Source organism: Clinocottus analis, unplaced genomic scaffold, assembly GCF_023055335.1.
Source record: "Clinocottus analis isolate CAN_PGR_092001 unplaced genomic scaffold, fCliAna1.0.p SCAF_5, whole genome shotgun sequence".
Lineage (NCBI taxonomy): Eukaryota > Metazoa > Chordata > Actinopteri > Perciformes > Cottidae > Clinocottus > Clinocottus analis.
The window spans coordinates 20673219-20687732 of NW_027176207.1; the positions used below are offsets into that span (position 1 = coordinate 20673219).

General features: G+C 46.4%; 1 protein-coding gene across 1 annotated transcript; it reads right to left on the minus strand.

Moving 5' to 3' along the window:
* Nucleotides 1-816: 816 nt before the first annotated feature.
* Nucleotides 817-14003, minus strand: rsf1b.1 (remodeling and spacing factor 1b, tandem duplicate 1). Its single transcript, XM_068601351.1, has 16 exons — nucleotides 13805-14003; nucleotides 12263-12354; nucleotides 11828-11920; nucleotides 11069-11274; nucleotides 10858-10949; nucleotides 7420-10598; nucleotides 6490-6771; nucleotides 5842-5946; nucleotides 5669-5748; nucleotides 5458-5509; nucleotides 5273-5385; nucleotides 4847-4914; nucleotides 4231-4444; nucleotides 3879-4090; nucleotides 3243-3422; nucleotides 817-1418 (listed from the first exon to the last, which is right to left on the minus strand). Exons 1-16 carry the CDS (start codon nucleotides 13956-13958, stop codon nucleotides 835-837), a joined length of 5706 nt encoding a protein of 1901 aa, XP_068457452.1. The 5' UTR covers nucleotides 13959-14003; the 3' UTR covers nucleotides 817-834.
* Between the last annotated feature and the right edge of the window lie 511 nt (nucleotides 14004-14514).

Genomic DNA, 14514 nt, shown 5'->3' on the forward strand with positions numbered 1-14514 from the left:
GCTTTAACAAAACGCACCAACTGGCACTTTAAAAGCTTTTTATTAACACGTTACATCTCGACTAAAGTGTGAAGAGTAAAAACACAAACGTCCCGGTTCATGTCGTGGTGTCGCTTATGAGAAACGGAATAGCCGTTAGCATAGCATAGTCACGATAGCTAGAAGCAGGCTTGATCAATAAAAACAGGCTAGCGGCGCTAAGCTAAGTAAGCTAACTGGCTGCTGCTGCTGCTTCTTCCCCCAAAATGTAAAACTATCTTTTCAAGGGATGAAAACAAAAACGTACAACCGAGGTGATTTCCCAAATGAGGAACAAGTTATTTTACCCTTAAAATGTCTTTAAAAAAAAAGTCCCAGTTTAGCGTTCAGATCTTCTTCAACCACTTCCTGCACTTTTTAAATATTTCATTTTCCATCAACGTGGACGAGAACATGACGACATTTGTAGGAATCTAGATTAAAACAACAAAAAGAAACCGGATTATGTGATGGAAGGAATGACCTGTTTTATATTTTTTTCGAGGAGGGAGGTGGTTTAGCAGTAGAGCTGGATGATGATGATGATGATGATGAGGAAGAGGGTAAACGGATTACAAGCAAAACGGATGAGCGTTGACAGTTCGGCTCCTTTAGTCGGAGAACAATCCCACAGGGACCGACTGGTGACGGGGCTCCGGTTCTTTGAGACTCGAGGTCCAGAGGACAAAAAAAGAGAGGAAGTGTTGGTGAAGGAGGAGGAGAGGGGGGAGGGGCGGAGGAATAATAAAGTTAAGCAATATAAAAATACAATACCACAAAAAATGAAACAGTACACCATTTTTGTTTTGTGTTTCTTTACAAATCTTCGTTATTGCAGACGTAATCCACGAGGTCTGTGACTCCCAACAGGTCGTCTTCGTCTTCGTCCTGCGGCGCCATCTCCTGGCCGTTGGGCGCGGCGCCGATGTTTTTGGGTGGATCCGGATGCGCGGCGCCGGCTGCAGGCCGGCCGCCGGCGCCCTCGGAGCTCTTCACCGGGCTCTTCTGTCCGTTGGTGGGCGCCGCGTCGCCGTCCGCCGCGTCGCCGTCCGCCAGCTTCGTTCCCTTTGACTCCTCGTCTGTGGTTTTCTTCTCCTTCGTTTTATCCTCCTTTTGTTCCCCATCCTGCTGCTTCTTCTCCTCCTCCGCATTCTCCTCCTTCTCCTCCTTCTTCTCCTCCTCCTCCTCCTCGCTGTCGTCAGAGTCGATGCGGTTCACGCGCTTGCGGATCGGCCGGTCCTCCGACGACGAGTCGTCCGACGAGTCGTCGTCCTCGGAGGCCCTCCTGCGCTTCAGGGCGAGGCGGCGGCGCCGCTGCCGGGAGTCCTCCTCCGAGGAGTCGGCTTTCCTCTTCAGCCGCCGATCCCTCGACTCCTCCTCGGAGCCTTTGGAGAAACTCGCTGGGGAGGAAAAAAACAAAACAGACGCCTTCAGCTTCCTGCAGTTCGGCCGGGATCCCCTCCACGTGAACAAGATCGTTGAAAAAAACTCTGTTTTACTTTACTCCTCCATGTAAATGTAGCTCTTCAAGCAATTAAAGCAATGGAAACAAAGAAAACCAACACCCTGCTGTCCTCTGTAGCTTTAAGACCGCCCACTTTTTAGAGGTAGGTTTAAATCCCTCTTGGAACGGTCCTCAAATATTCTTTATTTCTTTTAAAGACTTTACGGGCACTTTAGATTCTTTGTGGTATTTAGCACATTTTTACTCTCTGTTCTTCTTAAAGATGTCCTACTCGCTGGGTTCATTCACTCGGTTGCATGTGGATGTTAAAATCCTGCAACGGCAACATCCATATCCACATTTTCAAATATGTGCTGAAGACATAAATGAATATGAACTCACGATGCCGAATGATCAGATTTCTGACTGAAAAACAGGAAAAACGCTTTTTTAAGCTGAAGCCAGTCGTGAGATTTTAATATCTGTCTTAACGTCGCTGTCCGTGGTGCTGAAACCGATTAATGAGCCAGCAGCTCACGTTCGTTTGGACCAGATAGATTATTATATTCATGCAAATACAGCGTCGCTCAGTATAATACATGTACAATACACGAGACAAAGGCTGCATCCGTAGTACTACTAGCATTGTGCTGCCAAAACAGACCTGTGTGTGTGTGTGTGAGGTAACAGACGTGTGTGTGTGTGTGTGTGTGAGGTAACAGATGTGTGTGTGTGTGTGAGGTAACAGACGTGTGTGTGTGTGAGGTAACAGACGTGTGTGTGTGTGAGGTAACAGATGTGTGTGTGTGTGAGGTAACAGACGTGTGTGTGTGTGAGGTAACAGACGTGTGTGTGTGTGAGGTAACAGATGTGTGTGTGTGTGTGAGGTAACAGACGTGTGTGTGTGTGTGTGTGTGTGTGTGTGAGGTAACAGACGTGTGTGTGTGTGAGGTAACAGACGTGTGTGTGTGTGTGTGTGTGTGTGTGAGGTAACAGACGTGTGTGTGTGTGTGTGTGTGTGAGGTAACAGACGTGTGTGTGTGTGAGGTAACAGACGTGTGTGTGAGGTAACAGACGTGTGTGTGTGTGTGTGAGGTAACAGACGTGTGTGTGTGTGTGTGAGGTAACAGACGTGTGTGTGTGTGAGGTAACAGACGTGTGTGTGTGAGGTAACAGACGTGTGTGTGTGTGAGGTAACAGACGTGTGTGTGTGTGTGAGGTAACAGACGTGTGTGTGTGAGGTAACAGACGTGTGTGTGTGAGGTAACAGACGTGTGTGTGTGTGAGGTAACAGACGTGTGTGTGTGAGGTAACAGACGTGTGTGTGTGAGGTAACAGACGTGTGTGTGTGTGAGGTAACAGACGTGTGTGTGAGGTAACAGACGTGTGTGTGAGGTAACAGACGTGTGTGTGTGTGAGGTAACAGACGTGTGTGTGAGGTAACAGACGTGTGTGTGTGTGAGGTAACAGACGTGTGTGTGTGTGAGGTAACAGACGTGTGTGTGTGTGAGGTAACAGACGTGTGTGTGAGGTAACAGACGTGTGTGTGTGTGAGGTAACAGACGTGTGTGTGTGTGAGGTAACAGACGTGTGTGTGTGTGAGGTAACAGACGTGTGTGTGTGTGAGGTAACAGACGTGTGTGTGTGTGAGGTAACAGACGTGTGTGTGTGTGAGGTAACAGACGTGTGTGTGTGTGAGGTAACAGATGTGTGTGTGTGTGAGGTAACAGACGTGTGTGTGTGTGTGAGGTAACAGACGTGTGTGTGAGGTAACACTGACCCTCGCTGTCGGAGCTGTCCCGGCGGCGTCCGGGTCTCATTCGGGCCTGTTTGGTTTCCGCCCGCGAGCCTTCGGACTCGGACGTCTCGTGGTAGTTGACTCGCTTCTTCTGACTCCGCCGAGACCGCCGCCGACTCATGTCCAGGTCGCTGTCGCTGTACTCGCTGGAGCCTTCGGTCACTGGACACGCAGAGAAAACATAACAATGTTAACGTCGTATAGATCACGTGAACAAAGTGGTGGAGAAGACTTTTATTTTGAAAAGGCTGGAGCTTTTATTTTTATATTTAATGAAGCGTTTGATTATTTTTCTGTTTGATTTGTTCAGTCTATGAATGTACAGAAACGACAAAAAAATGCCCGTTAGCTCAAAATGCTATCCTCAAACTGTTAGCTTTATCCAAGGTAAATAAATCAAAATATATTAAATTTACAAAATTAACTTTCACACAAGACGTTTCAACTTTTTGTGCAAAAATAATTCTAATTAATTTGATATGTCAAAGCTAATATGCTAATTCCAATAAAACCCGCCGCTCCCTTGTTGCTAACCACTTCTATTCAAAGAGCCAAATACAATCAAATCCACCGTCAGATATTAAATACCTCATCCCGTATATATAGATATTAATATACCCATTTCATCCTCGTCCTCCTCATCCGTTTCCTCCTCTTCGTCGTCCGAGTAGCCTCTCGGTCTTCTCCTCTTCCTGGCGCTCCGCCGGCGCTTCAGCGACTTCTTCTTGTGCCGCGAGGAGTCCCGCCGCTTGGCTTTGCCGTCGAACTCGCTGTTGGACTCCGAGTCGCCCTCGCTTTCGTTTTCGGACACGACGAACTCTTCCTCCGAGCTGCGTGGAGAGAGAGAGAGAGAGAGAGAGAGAGAGAGAGAGAGAGAGACAGAGAGAGAGAGAGAGAGGTCAAATATTTGACTTTGACAAAAGAGTTCAGGATGCGGCTACGAGGCTACGAGGCTACGCTACTAGCTCACCTTTCGCTGATGCGGAACTCGTCCTCGCTCTCCTCCTCGTCCACGGTGCTGTCGCTGTCCAGGTCGTTCAGCCGCCGGCGTTTCTTCCTGCGCGGGCCGAGCGGGGCCGGAGGCGGGCGCACGTTCTCTTTGCCCTCGTCCGCCTGCAGGATGGTGGACATGTCCTTCCCTCGGTGGCCCGTGATGTTGGCCATGTCCTTACCCCGACCGGCTCCTGGGGAAAGAAAACAACGTTTTCTCAGGAAAAAAAAGAAAAAAAGAAAGAAAAAAGGGCAATATTCGCCTTTTCCAGCCAAAAGTTACATGAAAAGATCAACACGAGTTTCATTCTCTCTCCTGACCACCAGGGGGCGACTCCTCTGGTTGTATAGAAGTCTATGCTTCATGTGTTAAAGCTGCATTCTCTCTCCTGACCACCAAGGGGCGACTCCTCTGGTTGTATAGAAGTCTATGCTTCATGTGTTAAAGCTGCATTCTCTCTCCTGACCACCAGGGGGCGACTCCTCTGGTTGTATAGAAGTCTATGCTTCATGTGTTAAAGCTGCATTCTCAGCCGCTTTAGCTTAGCTTAGCATAAAGGCTGGAGATAGCAGGGCTGCCACTAGAGTCCTCGTACCTCCGCCTTCAGCTTCTTTGATGTCTTCCTCGATGGCCTCCTCGATGGCCTCGTCGAATTCATCAAATCTGCGAAGTGAACGTCAACAAAAGACAATAAATACATTTCATGTGGTAGAAAACATTCGACTTCATCAGTGTGACTTCCAACAGCATCAACTAAGATGCATTAAAGGGCAAATTAAACACATCAAACACTACATTCAATCCTATATTAATATTTATTGTATTGTCATCATTTATGCTGCATCACGTATTCTTAGTATTGTACCATTACTGCACATATTTATGTGAATTACATAGTATTATATGATAAAATAAACCTTTTTTTGTAGTTGTACACTTTTTAAATCATCAAGAACGATTATTACAGAATACTGTACTTGTAAAATAGAGTAATATAAGTATAATATTAAATATCTCAGACCTGTAGCTGATGGATTTCTTCTTCCTCGTGGACCTTCGGCCCCAGCTCTTGCTCCGCTTCGACTCCTTCTTCTCCTTGATGATGATCTCCGGCTTCTCCTCCTCCACCTCCCCCTGTGAGGAGCGGCAGCGTTGACAAACGTCCACGCCGTGATAAGAAAAAACGATTTCCCACGATGCACTTACCGGCGTGATGATGTTCTCCAGGCTGATGCCGACGTAGATGAGACGCTCTTTCCTGCAGGAGAGAACACAGATGGAGCCTTTCAGCGACAATCAGGTGCAACGCGGATGACAACAAAACACTTCATTGTGAGAATAAGTAGCGTGTGTGTTGGTGTTTAAATGCAAGCAGAGCTTTTACTGTGAAGGAGCTGAAATTTCACAATAAAACCACCTTCTCTCGGCCCGTTCCTTCTTCTTCAAAGCGGCGTCGAGGTTTGTGAGCTGCTCTTCCAGTTTGTCGCAGAGCAGCTTCTGCAGAGGGAACAACGAGGACGTTAGGACACTTTGCTGTGTGTGTGTGTGTGTGTGTGTGTCTGTGTGTGTGTGTCTGACGGGGGCGCGTACGTGTTGACAGGGCGAGCAGAACCACTCCCCGTCGGGGATGATCATGAGCGGCGGCCTGAGGCAGGCGGTGTGGTAGCCGCTGTCACAGGAGTCACACAGCAGGATCTGCAGAGGAGAAGTTAGCCATGAAACCGCCGACGTCATCGTCTTTTTACAAGCAAAGAAACACACACAAGTGTGTGAATGTGGTGCATTTTATATTGATCACTGAACCAGGGTTCAGACACTCTTTGACCAATGGATTTACAGGATTTTTCATACCACATTTCAACGACCTTTAACCACTTTTCTGTGACTTTCCACCTTATTTCTGTGACTTTAAACCATATGTCCAAGACTTCAAACCATATTTCCATGACTTTTCACCTCATTTCCATGACTTTAAACCATGTCTACGAGCAATCATGGAGTGAAATGTGTGTGTAAACAGTCTAAATACTACATTTTATCACTTTTTTACTAACACTGAGGATTCAAAGCATACAGTAAACCTTAAACGACACAAATGAATGAGACAATAAAAGAATAAACATGTATATGGATGCCAATATGTATGCTGCTTATATTTTGAGCCTCTTTCTTAAAGCGTCATGTTACCTTTTTAATCTGGTTAATTGATAAAAAACACATAATTTAGTGGGAACCCACCAGCTCGGGGTGATTTGGAAGCCCGCAGTGTTTGCAGGGGTCGTCGTTGGGCGGCATGTCGTCGTCCGTGGACGTGGAGGAGTCCGAGCTTCGTCGCTCTCTGTGGCGGTTCCGCCTCTTCTTGCTCCGCTCGACCTTGTAGTCTTCGTCGCTGTCGTCCTCGCTCTCCTCCTCCTCCTCCTCGTCCTCGCTGGACGACTCCTCGCTGTCGTCGTCTTCGGAGCCTTTCTTTTTGCGGCGCGTTCGCGTGTTGGACCACCGGACCCTCCGCCGCTTCCTCCCCTTGAAGAAGCACAACGCGTTGACGGTAAGGAGACGGCGGCTTTAACCGACTCGCAGCATTATTTAAAGAACGATCAACATGGCTGCATGTTTTGAGACGTTAAGGCTGATTCATATTCAAACTTTCATTGGACTTTGCAAATTTGCAATGACTTTAAAAAAAAACAACAAAAAAAAACAAACAGACTGTTTGCTGTAGTTTACCTTCACGTCCAGCAGAGGGTGCTCTTTTAAGAATTCACCATTATGGAGCGTAAACCCCCAAAACATGAAGCGATTACATACAAATATGTGAATTTGCATCATTTGAATAGTAATAACACTTCTAATAAAAAGGTGGAATCCAGGTGTGTAAATGTTTGTGTTCGGACCCAGAGGAAGCTCTTCAGTGCTGATGGAACCAGACTCCATCCAGAAAACCAGCATTTTTAAGTTTGTTAGCTCGTCGTCGTTGTGGACGGACCGGACAAGAACAAGAGTTACGACTTTTTACGATCTGAACCACCACGTGGTTAATTCGGCATCCTTTCTAATCCGCTTGTTGCGATGATTTGACATTTATTTTGTGGTACACACCGTGTTCTGACCACAACACGTACAAAGCAGCAACGTTCATGAAAGGTGCTCTGGAAGAGTGAAACCTCTTACCTTGGGTTTGGGCTGACCCTCCTGAAAGACCTTTTTCTCTCTCGGTTTCTTCTGCACAGCCTTCACCTCGTCTTCCTCCTCCTCTTCCTCCTCTTCGCCCTTCTCTTTTTCCTTCTCGGCCTCCTCGTCCTTCTCCTCCTCCTCCTCCTCCTCCCCGGCAGCTTGCGATCTCTCCAGCTTCCTGTCGTGGATCTCCACCGCCTTCGCCGTCGGCCTGGAGATCCTCGGCGACCTCCGGAGAGATCTCCCCGTGTTGGCGTCCGACTCAGAGTCCTCCAGCCGCGCCTCCCTCTGAAGCCGCACTTTCCGCCGGTGGCCTCGGGGACGGACTTTCCGACGGGAAGTCAGAGCCTCGCCGCCGTTCGCCACCTCGTCTTTCTTCGCCGCCGAGTCCTCGTCCTCACTTTTGCTCTTGCCGTCCTCGCCGGCGGGCTTTTCGGCTTCTGGTACCGCATTCGGTCGCCCGTCCTTCTGCGCTTCCTCCGAGCATTTCCCGTCGACTTCCTTCCCGCCGACTTCCTTGCCGTCGACTTCTTCGCTCGCCTTTTGGGGAGCAGATTTTCCCGATTTGGTGGAAGTTTCAGTCTCCATGAGAGCTCGTTTGTTCGCTTTTGTTTCATCCGGTTTTGAACGTTTTTCTGTGGTGGAATCATTTTCATTCTCCTCGTCTGGACACAGTTTCTCGCTGCCATTCCTCGGTTTTTCAACGTCTGTGTCCTTTTCCTTGTCTGTGTCTTTTGTCTTGTCTGCGTCCTTAGTCTTTTCCTTGTCTGTGTCCTTGGTCTTTTCCTTGTCTGTGTCCTTGGTCTTTTCCTTGTCTGTGTCCTTTTTTAGTTCCTTGTCTGCGTCCTTAGTCTTTTCCTTGTCTGCATCCTTAGTCTTTTCCTTGTCTGCATCCTTAGTCTTTTCCTTGTCTGTGTCCTTGGTCTTTTCCCTGTCTGTGTCCTTTTTTAGTTCCTTGTCTGTGTCCTTAGTCTTCTCCTTGTCTGTGTCCTTTTTTAGTTCCTTGTCTGCGTCCTTAGTCTTTTCCTTGTCTGCATCCTTAGTCTTTTCCTTGTCTGTGTCCTTGGTCTTTTCCCTGTCTGTGTCCTTTTTTAGTTCCTTGTCTGTGTCCTTAGTCTTCTCCTTGTCGGTGTCCTTTTTTAGTTCCTTGTCTGCGTCCTTTTTTAGTTCCTTGTCTGCGTCCTTAGTCTTTTCCTTGTCTGTCTCCTTAGTCTTTTCCTTCTCTGTCTCCTTAGTCTTTTCCTTCTCTGTGTCCTTTTTTAGTTCCTTCTCTGTGTCCTTAGTCTTTTCCTTGTCTGTGTCCTTAGTCTTTTCCTTCTCTGTGTCCTTTTTTAGTTCCTTGTCTGTGTCCTTAGTCTTTTCCTTGTCTGCGTCCTTAATCTTTTCCTTGTCTGCGTCCTTCTTTAGTTCTTTGTCTGCGTCCTTAGTCTTCTCCTTGTCTGCGTCCTTTTTTAGTTCCTTGTCTGCGTCCTTAGTCTTTTCCTTGTCTGCGTCCTTAGTCTTTTCCTTGTCTGCGTCCTTAGTCTTTTCCTTGTCTGCGTCCTTAGTCTTTTCCTTGTCTGCGTTCTTTATTGCTTCCTTGTCTGTGTCCTTTTTCGTTTCAACGTTAACGTCTTCCTCAGTTCTTTTCGTTTCACGGTCTGATCCTTCAGTTTTTGTATCACTTCCTTTGGCGGCGCTCGTCTCCTCAGCAGCGCAGGAAGACGTTTCCTCTGTCCTCTTACGGGTCACAGAGTCCTCGGCTTTGCCGCCGTCTCGAGGCTTTGGATCCTCTTTCAGGGCCGCTGCTCTCGCCTCCCCGGGTCCGGGCTCATCGGCGCTCATCTTGGATCCGTCGCGTCTCGTTCCGGCCTCGCAGTCCACCGGCTTTCTACTCGTCTCCGCCTCTTCGGCGCCGCCGTGCTTCTCCGCGGGTTTACGCGACCCGTCTAACTTCTTGATGACGGAAGACCCGACGCTCTCCCCTCCGGATTTCTCACAGACCTTTCGGACCGCGTCGTCTCCGCCGTCTTTCAGGACGTCCGTCTTCTTAATGACGGCGTCCGTAATTAAGAAGACGGACACCGAGTCGGCCGATTTCTTGCCTTCGCACGCCGTCGTCGTCGTCGTCGCTTTGATGACGCCCGGCGTTCCTTTCTCCGCCTCGCGCGCCGCTCTCGTTTCCTCTTCCTTCTTCACGCCCTCCGGATCTCTCGACCCGACGTCTTTGGATTCTTTGTCCGAGTCGCCCGTCTTCCTCGACGTCTCGTCTTTCGCGGTTTCCTTCACCTTCCTTCGCTCTTCCTGACCGGACGGCTTCTCCGCCGCGTCTCCAGGTAAAAGCGCCGGTTCTTTCGGAGGCTCCGTCTTTCCTTTCGGCGCGGCGCTTTCCGGTTCCACCGGTACGTCGGGATCCTTTTTGCCCGAGTCTTCTTTGTTCTTCTCTGCAGAGTGAGCTTCATCCTTTCTACCCTCCTCCTCCTCTTTCTTCTCCTCCTCCTCCCGTGGTAAGGGAGAGTCCTTGTCTCTCGTTTCTACAGATTTACCTTCGGCGGGTTCGGCCGCCGGCTCTTTGTCGGCGTCTTTCAGACTCTGGAGTTTCTCCGCCGCCGGCTGAACGTCTCCGTTGACGTTCACGACCTGCGCTCTCTTCGGCGGCTCCGCCTTCGCGGCGTCCTTGACCTGAGGCGCCGCCGGGTTCGGCACTATGATGCCGCCGCCGCTGTTTTTCTCAAAGTCTTCGCTGAACTTCATCCCGCGTTTCTTCAAGGGGATCTTGGCCTGCTGGTCGTTCTTCAGAGCTTGTTGAATCTCCTCCGCGCTGCTCTTCTTGGCCTCGTCTCTCTTCTCCACCTTCACCGGTAGAGACGGCGTCTCGGGGACGACGGGTTCGCTCGCCGCCGCCGCCACTGTCCTGGCCTCCGTCGGCGGCGCCTCCTCCATCGGCTCTTCCTTGATGTTTGGGGCTTTGGCGCCGCCGCCCGGATCCGCCGCCGACTTTTCTGAATCGGGCTCGGCTCGACTTTCGCCCTCGACGACGCCGTTCTGGGACAGTTTGGCGTCGGGAGCTTCGGATTTTACGTCGTCCACCGACGGCGCTTTCTCTGCGTCCTCCGTCTTCGGCAAGACCGGGCCGCCGGCCTTGGCGGCGTCTTTGACGTCTTCGTCCGACGTGTCCTCGACCTTTTTGACCTCGCCTGCAACGGACACATGAAAACTGATCACACGGCCGCTTTTAAATAGTAGAGAGAGGAAACTTTAACACAGAACTGTGGAATACCAGTTTTATAAAAAAGGTGAAGTGTGTGAGAGATTTTTATCCATGCAGATTCTTTTAGTGTGTGTTGTGTAGTTGTAGAGATGTCGTGTGCTTTATCTCCAATATAATGGGACTGTATTTCACTCATCAAACATCAAAACATCTGTAAACAATTCATGTGGAAGCCTTCTGCTCACCCTCAGGTTTGTTTTCTTGATCTTTTTTCAACAGCTCGGGGTCAATCTGTGTCTTCAGCAGAGCCAACACCTCGGCCAGGTCGTTCCTGTCCCTGCAGGAGGAACGCAGAGGGAGACGTTGAATCTCTTGTTGAACACACGCAGACAGAAACCGGCTGCCAGAGACGCCGTTCAGAGCTGAACTCGTATCCCGGCGCATGCGTTTGCTCACCTGACGATGCACCTCCAGGACGAGCCGTCCAGGTCGTCCTGCTCCTCCAGGTAGACGCGCACGTTGTCTTCCTGGTCCAGCTGGAACCAGTACATCTGGCCGTCTTTGTCCCGGCCGATGGGCTGCAGGCGCATCTTCTCCGGGTCTTCCTCGTTGATGGCGGTTTTGAACTTGACATTATCGTCAAACTGACACTCGCACAAATACTGGAAGAATGTTACAAAAAAGGACGTCATTACTGAGGCTCATAGTCATCTTAATGGACTTTAAGTGACGTCTAATAGATTTTCATGACTTTTAACCAAATGTTCATGATTTTTAACTAAATTTCCATGACTTATAATCAAATTTCCATGACTTTTAACACAGTTTTCATGACTTTAAACTACTTTTCCATGACTTTAAACCAAATGTTCATGAGCAAACCTTGTGTGAAATGTGTGTGTAAGCAGTAAAAAGTGATAAAATGTATTTAAACTAACAATGAGGATTCAAAGCATACAGTAAACCTTAAATAGTTTGATTAAAAGAATAAACATTTATATAGATGCCTGTGTGTATGCTGCTGATATTTCGAGCCTCTTTCTTTTGAAAGCGGATTCATTATTTCAAACTAAATGAACGTCATGAACACATGAATATAACACATTCACAGGACAGAAAACCGATGCAGGTTCCCTAATCTAACATTGCAGTTGCCCTGCAGCGAACTCTGAGTGAAAAACGAATGACGACACCACCGAAGTGAAAGAGACTCACTTTAAGAATCCCCGTCTTGCACTCCGTCGTCAGCTCCTTGTATCCGTTTTGTTCCAGCTCCCACGCCCAGGTCGTGTTCAGGTCCTGACATATCTGCAAGGAAAATAAGATTCAAATCAGCGCGTTAAAAAAAAAAAAAACCTCTGAAATCCTTCGGGGTCCGGAAAGTGCAGACACTTTCACCTGCACTTCCTGGACCACTGCTTCCTCTTTTTCTGTCTTCCTAATTTTTATATTTCTTCTTAAATTTTATATTTATCTTTTGTATATAAGTGAAGAGCAAAGAGAAACCGGAGTCAAATTCTGTGCAAATTTACATAACCATTAAAGCTGATTCCGTATAACTGAAACACTCTGTTACATAACACTTTCTTGCACATGTATAATGTTAAAATAATGTGAAAATGAAGAGAAAGGCTCATGGTTCCTGTGTACCTTCACTAGATACTTCTCCCATCGGTCGGCTGACACTGACTTGCCGATCTTCCTCAGCAGCTTGACGTGCAGATCGACGAGCAGCTTTGGGACTGTTGAGGACCAGAGAGTCTGACAGTTTAACCACTACACACCAAACAGGAAGTAAGCATCTGTACTCGTGAGTGAGGTGTGTATCAACAGCACACACACACACACACACACACAACCACAGCTTGACCCCATTAAGAGCTGAAATATTGTTAAAATATCTGGAGATAAAAAGGGTCACATTTGAATTTGAGTCATGTTAATAAACCACTTATATACTTAACAAAGGGCCGATTGATTAAACATGTTGAGCTACATCTTTGCACTATTCTTTACTTTGTTAGTTAATTCAATAATATTGTATTTTTACATATATGTTTAAATATATTCTTATTATTCTATTTTTTATATGTTGTACTTTTTTAAAAACGTTTATTGCTTACTTGTATGCATGAATGCTACAGTAGCAAAACAAAACAAAAGGTATTAATGAAGTAACCATCTATATTTCAGAGCTATAAATCTACTTTAAAATAATTGGACTGTTTTCCAAAGACAGAATATTTGATTATATATATATATATATATATATATATATATATATATATATATATATATATATATATATATATACACATATATATATATATATATATATACACACATACATATATATATATATACACACATACATATATATATATATATATACACACATATATATATATATATACATACACACATACATATATACATATATACATATACATATATATATATATATATATAGTTAATTTATCTTTATTTTGAAAGCAAAAAAGTATACAGTTTTATTTGATATTTTAGAGCTATAAAATGCAGTTTAAAATATTTATATAGTATTTTTTCCAATAACATTTTTTTAAATATATATACACAGTATTTTTTGGGGGGATAGTTAATATAGCCCATTGCATCTTTATTTTGAAAGCGTCCACCGGAAGTCGTTGCCGTTTGGCGTGACGGAGGCTGCCGCGATCACCACTACACGGCGAAAAAAAATATTTTAACTGTAAATAAAGTGCACAATCGCCCGCCCGCCAGAGACGACGACACACTCGCCAATTAAACACCAAAGTCCGAGACGTGTTGCGCGAACAATCGCCATCTTTTCCCGCCTCGCGAACACATTTCTGTTTGTGTTTCAACGGCAGATAAATAAAAAAAAAGGCTGCTGGAGGAAAAATTAAGCCCCCTTATTCAAAAAAAGAAAAGCTGGAAAGTGAGAGAAAAGCTCGATTCATTTGGCCATTTAACAGCTAAATACTCGTTTCATTACGCAGAGGCACGTTTTCCACTTCGAGTGGCGGCGGCGGGACGTTGTTGAGTTCATTTTAAGTGGAGAAGAAGGTGAGGAAAGCACACAATAACACACAACGAGCTAGTCCCCGTTAGCTCGGGGGATCGTTAAAGCGACGGTCGGAGTCGCTCCTCCTCCACGCTGGCCGTCGGGGAGGGTTTCGCGGGCCTCACCTGCCGCGGTGTCCCGGAGGTATTGCTCCAGCTGGGGGAAGGTGAGCTCCGGCAGGTCCAGCAGCGCTCCATACCGCTCCAGAAAGGAGCAGATCGCGGCGTAATTAGGACACAAACCGGGGGAAGAACTCGCCGTTGCCGCCGAAGCAGCCATCTTTTTTTCACACCAGTGTCAAGCCCGCCGGAATTGGACCGCAATACTTCCGGTGTTAACAAAATAAAGCGTTGATCGATTTAAAAAAAAATAATTTATTATTGTTGCGAAGTTACAGGGCTGCAAAAACTGCAAAGAAAAACAGTGCAATAACATAAGACATTGTTTTGAAATAAAAACATATTAAAGTTTGCAATTAAAAAACACGGTAAAGAAACAAATAAAAATCTGGAAAAAAAGTATATTAATTGACACAGGTGCAAATTATTTTTTTTTAAATGTGTCACTGTGACTTAATTTTGTTCAATATCTATTAAAATACACGTTTTTTTGGATTGCTGTTATTTGTTTACCATATTTTTTCTTTTTCAATGACGTTTCATGTGATTGCACTGTATTTTTTTAGTTTTTCTTCTATATTAATACAAGTCAGATTCTTTGTATGTGTAACGTATTAATAATGAAAGGCAATAAACAGTAATTCTAATTATTGAAAGGCATTATATATTTTCAAATTGGTGTGGGATCCCATCAAAGGAATTTGAGTTGTTGACCA

What these genes read in the sequence shown, in the direction of transcription:
- rsf1b.1 (XM_068601351.1), bottom strand. Translation starts at nt 13,958, where the DNA reads ATGGCTGCTTCGGCGGCAACGGCGAGTTCTTCCCCCGGTTTGTGTCCT. An exon ending in TCAAGAAAACAAACCTGAGG is followed by an intron (nt 10,599 to 10,857) that starts GTGAGCAGAAGG and finishes TGTCCGTTGCAG; the next exon opens with GCGAGGTCAAAAAGGTCGAG. An exon ending in GGAGGACGAGGATGAAATGG is followed by an intron (nt 3,423 to 3,878) that starts GTATATTAATAT and finishes CTGCGTGTCCAG; the next exon opens with TGACCGAAGGCTCCAGCGAG.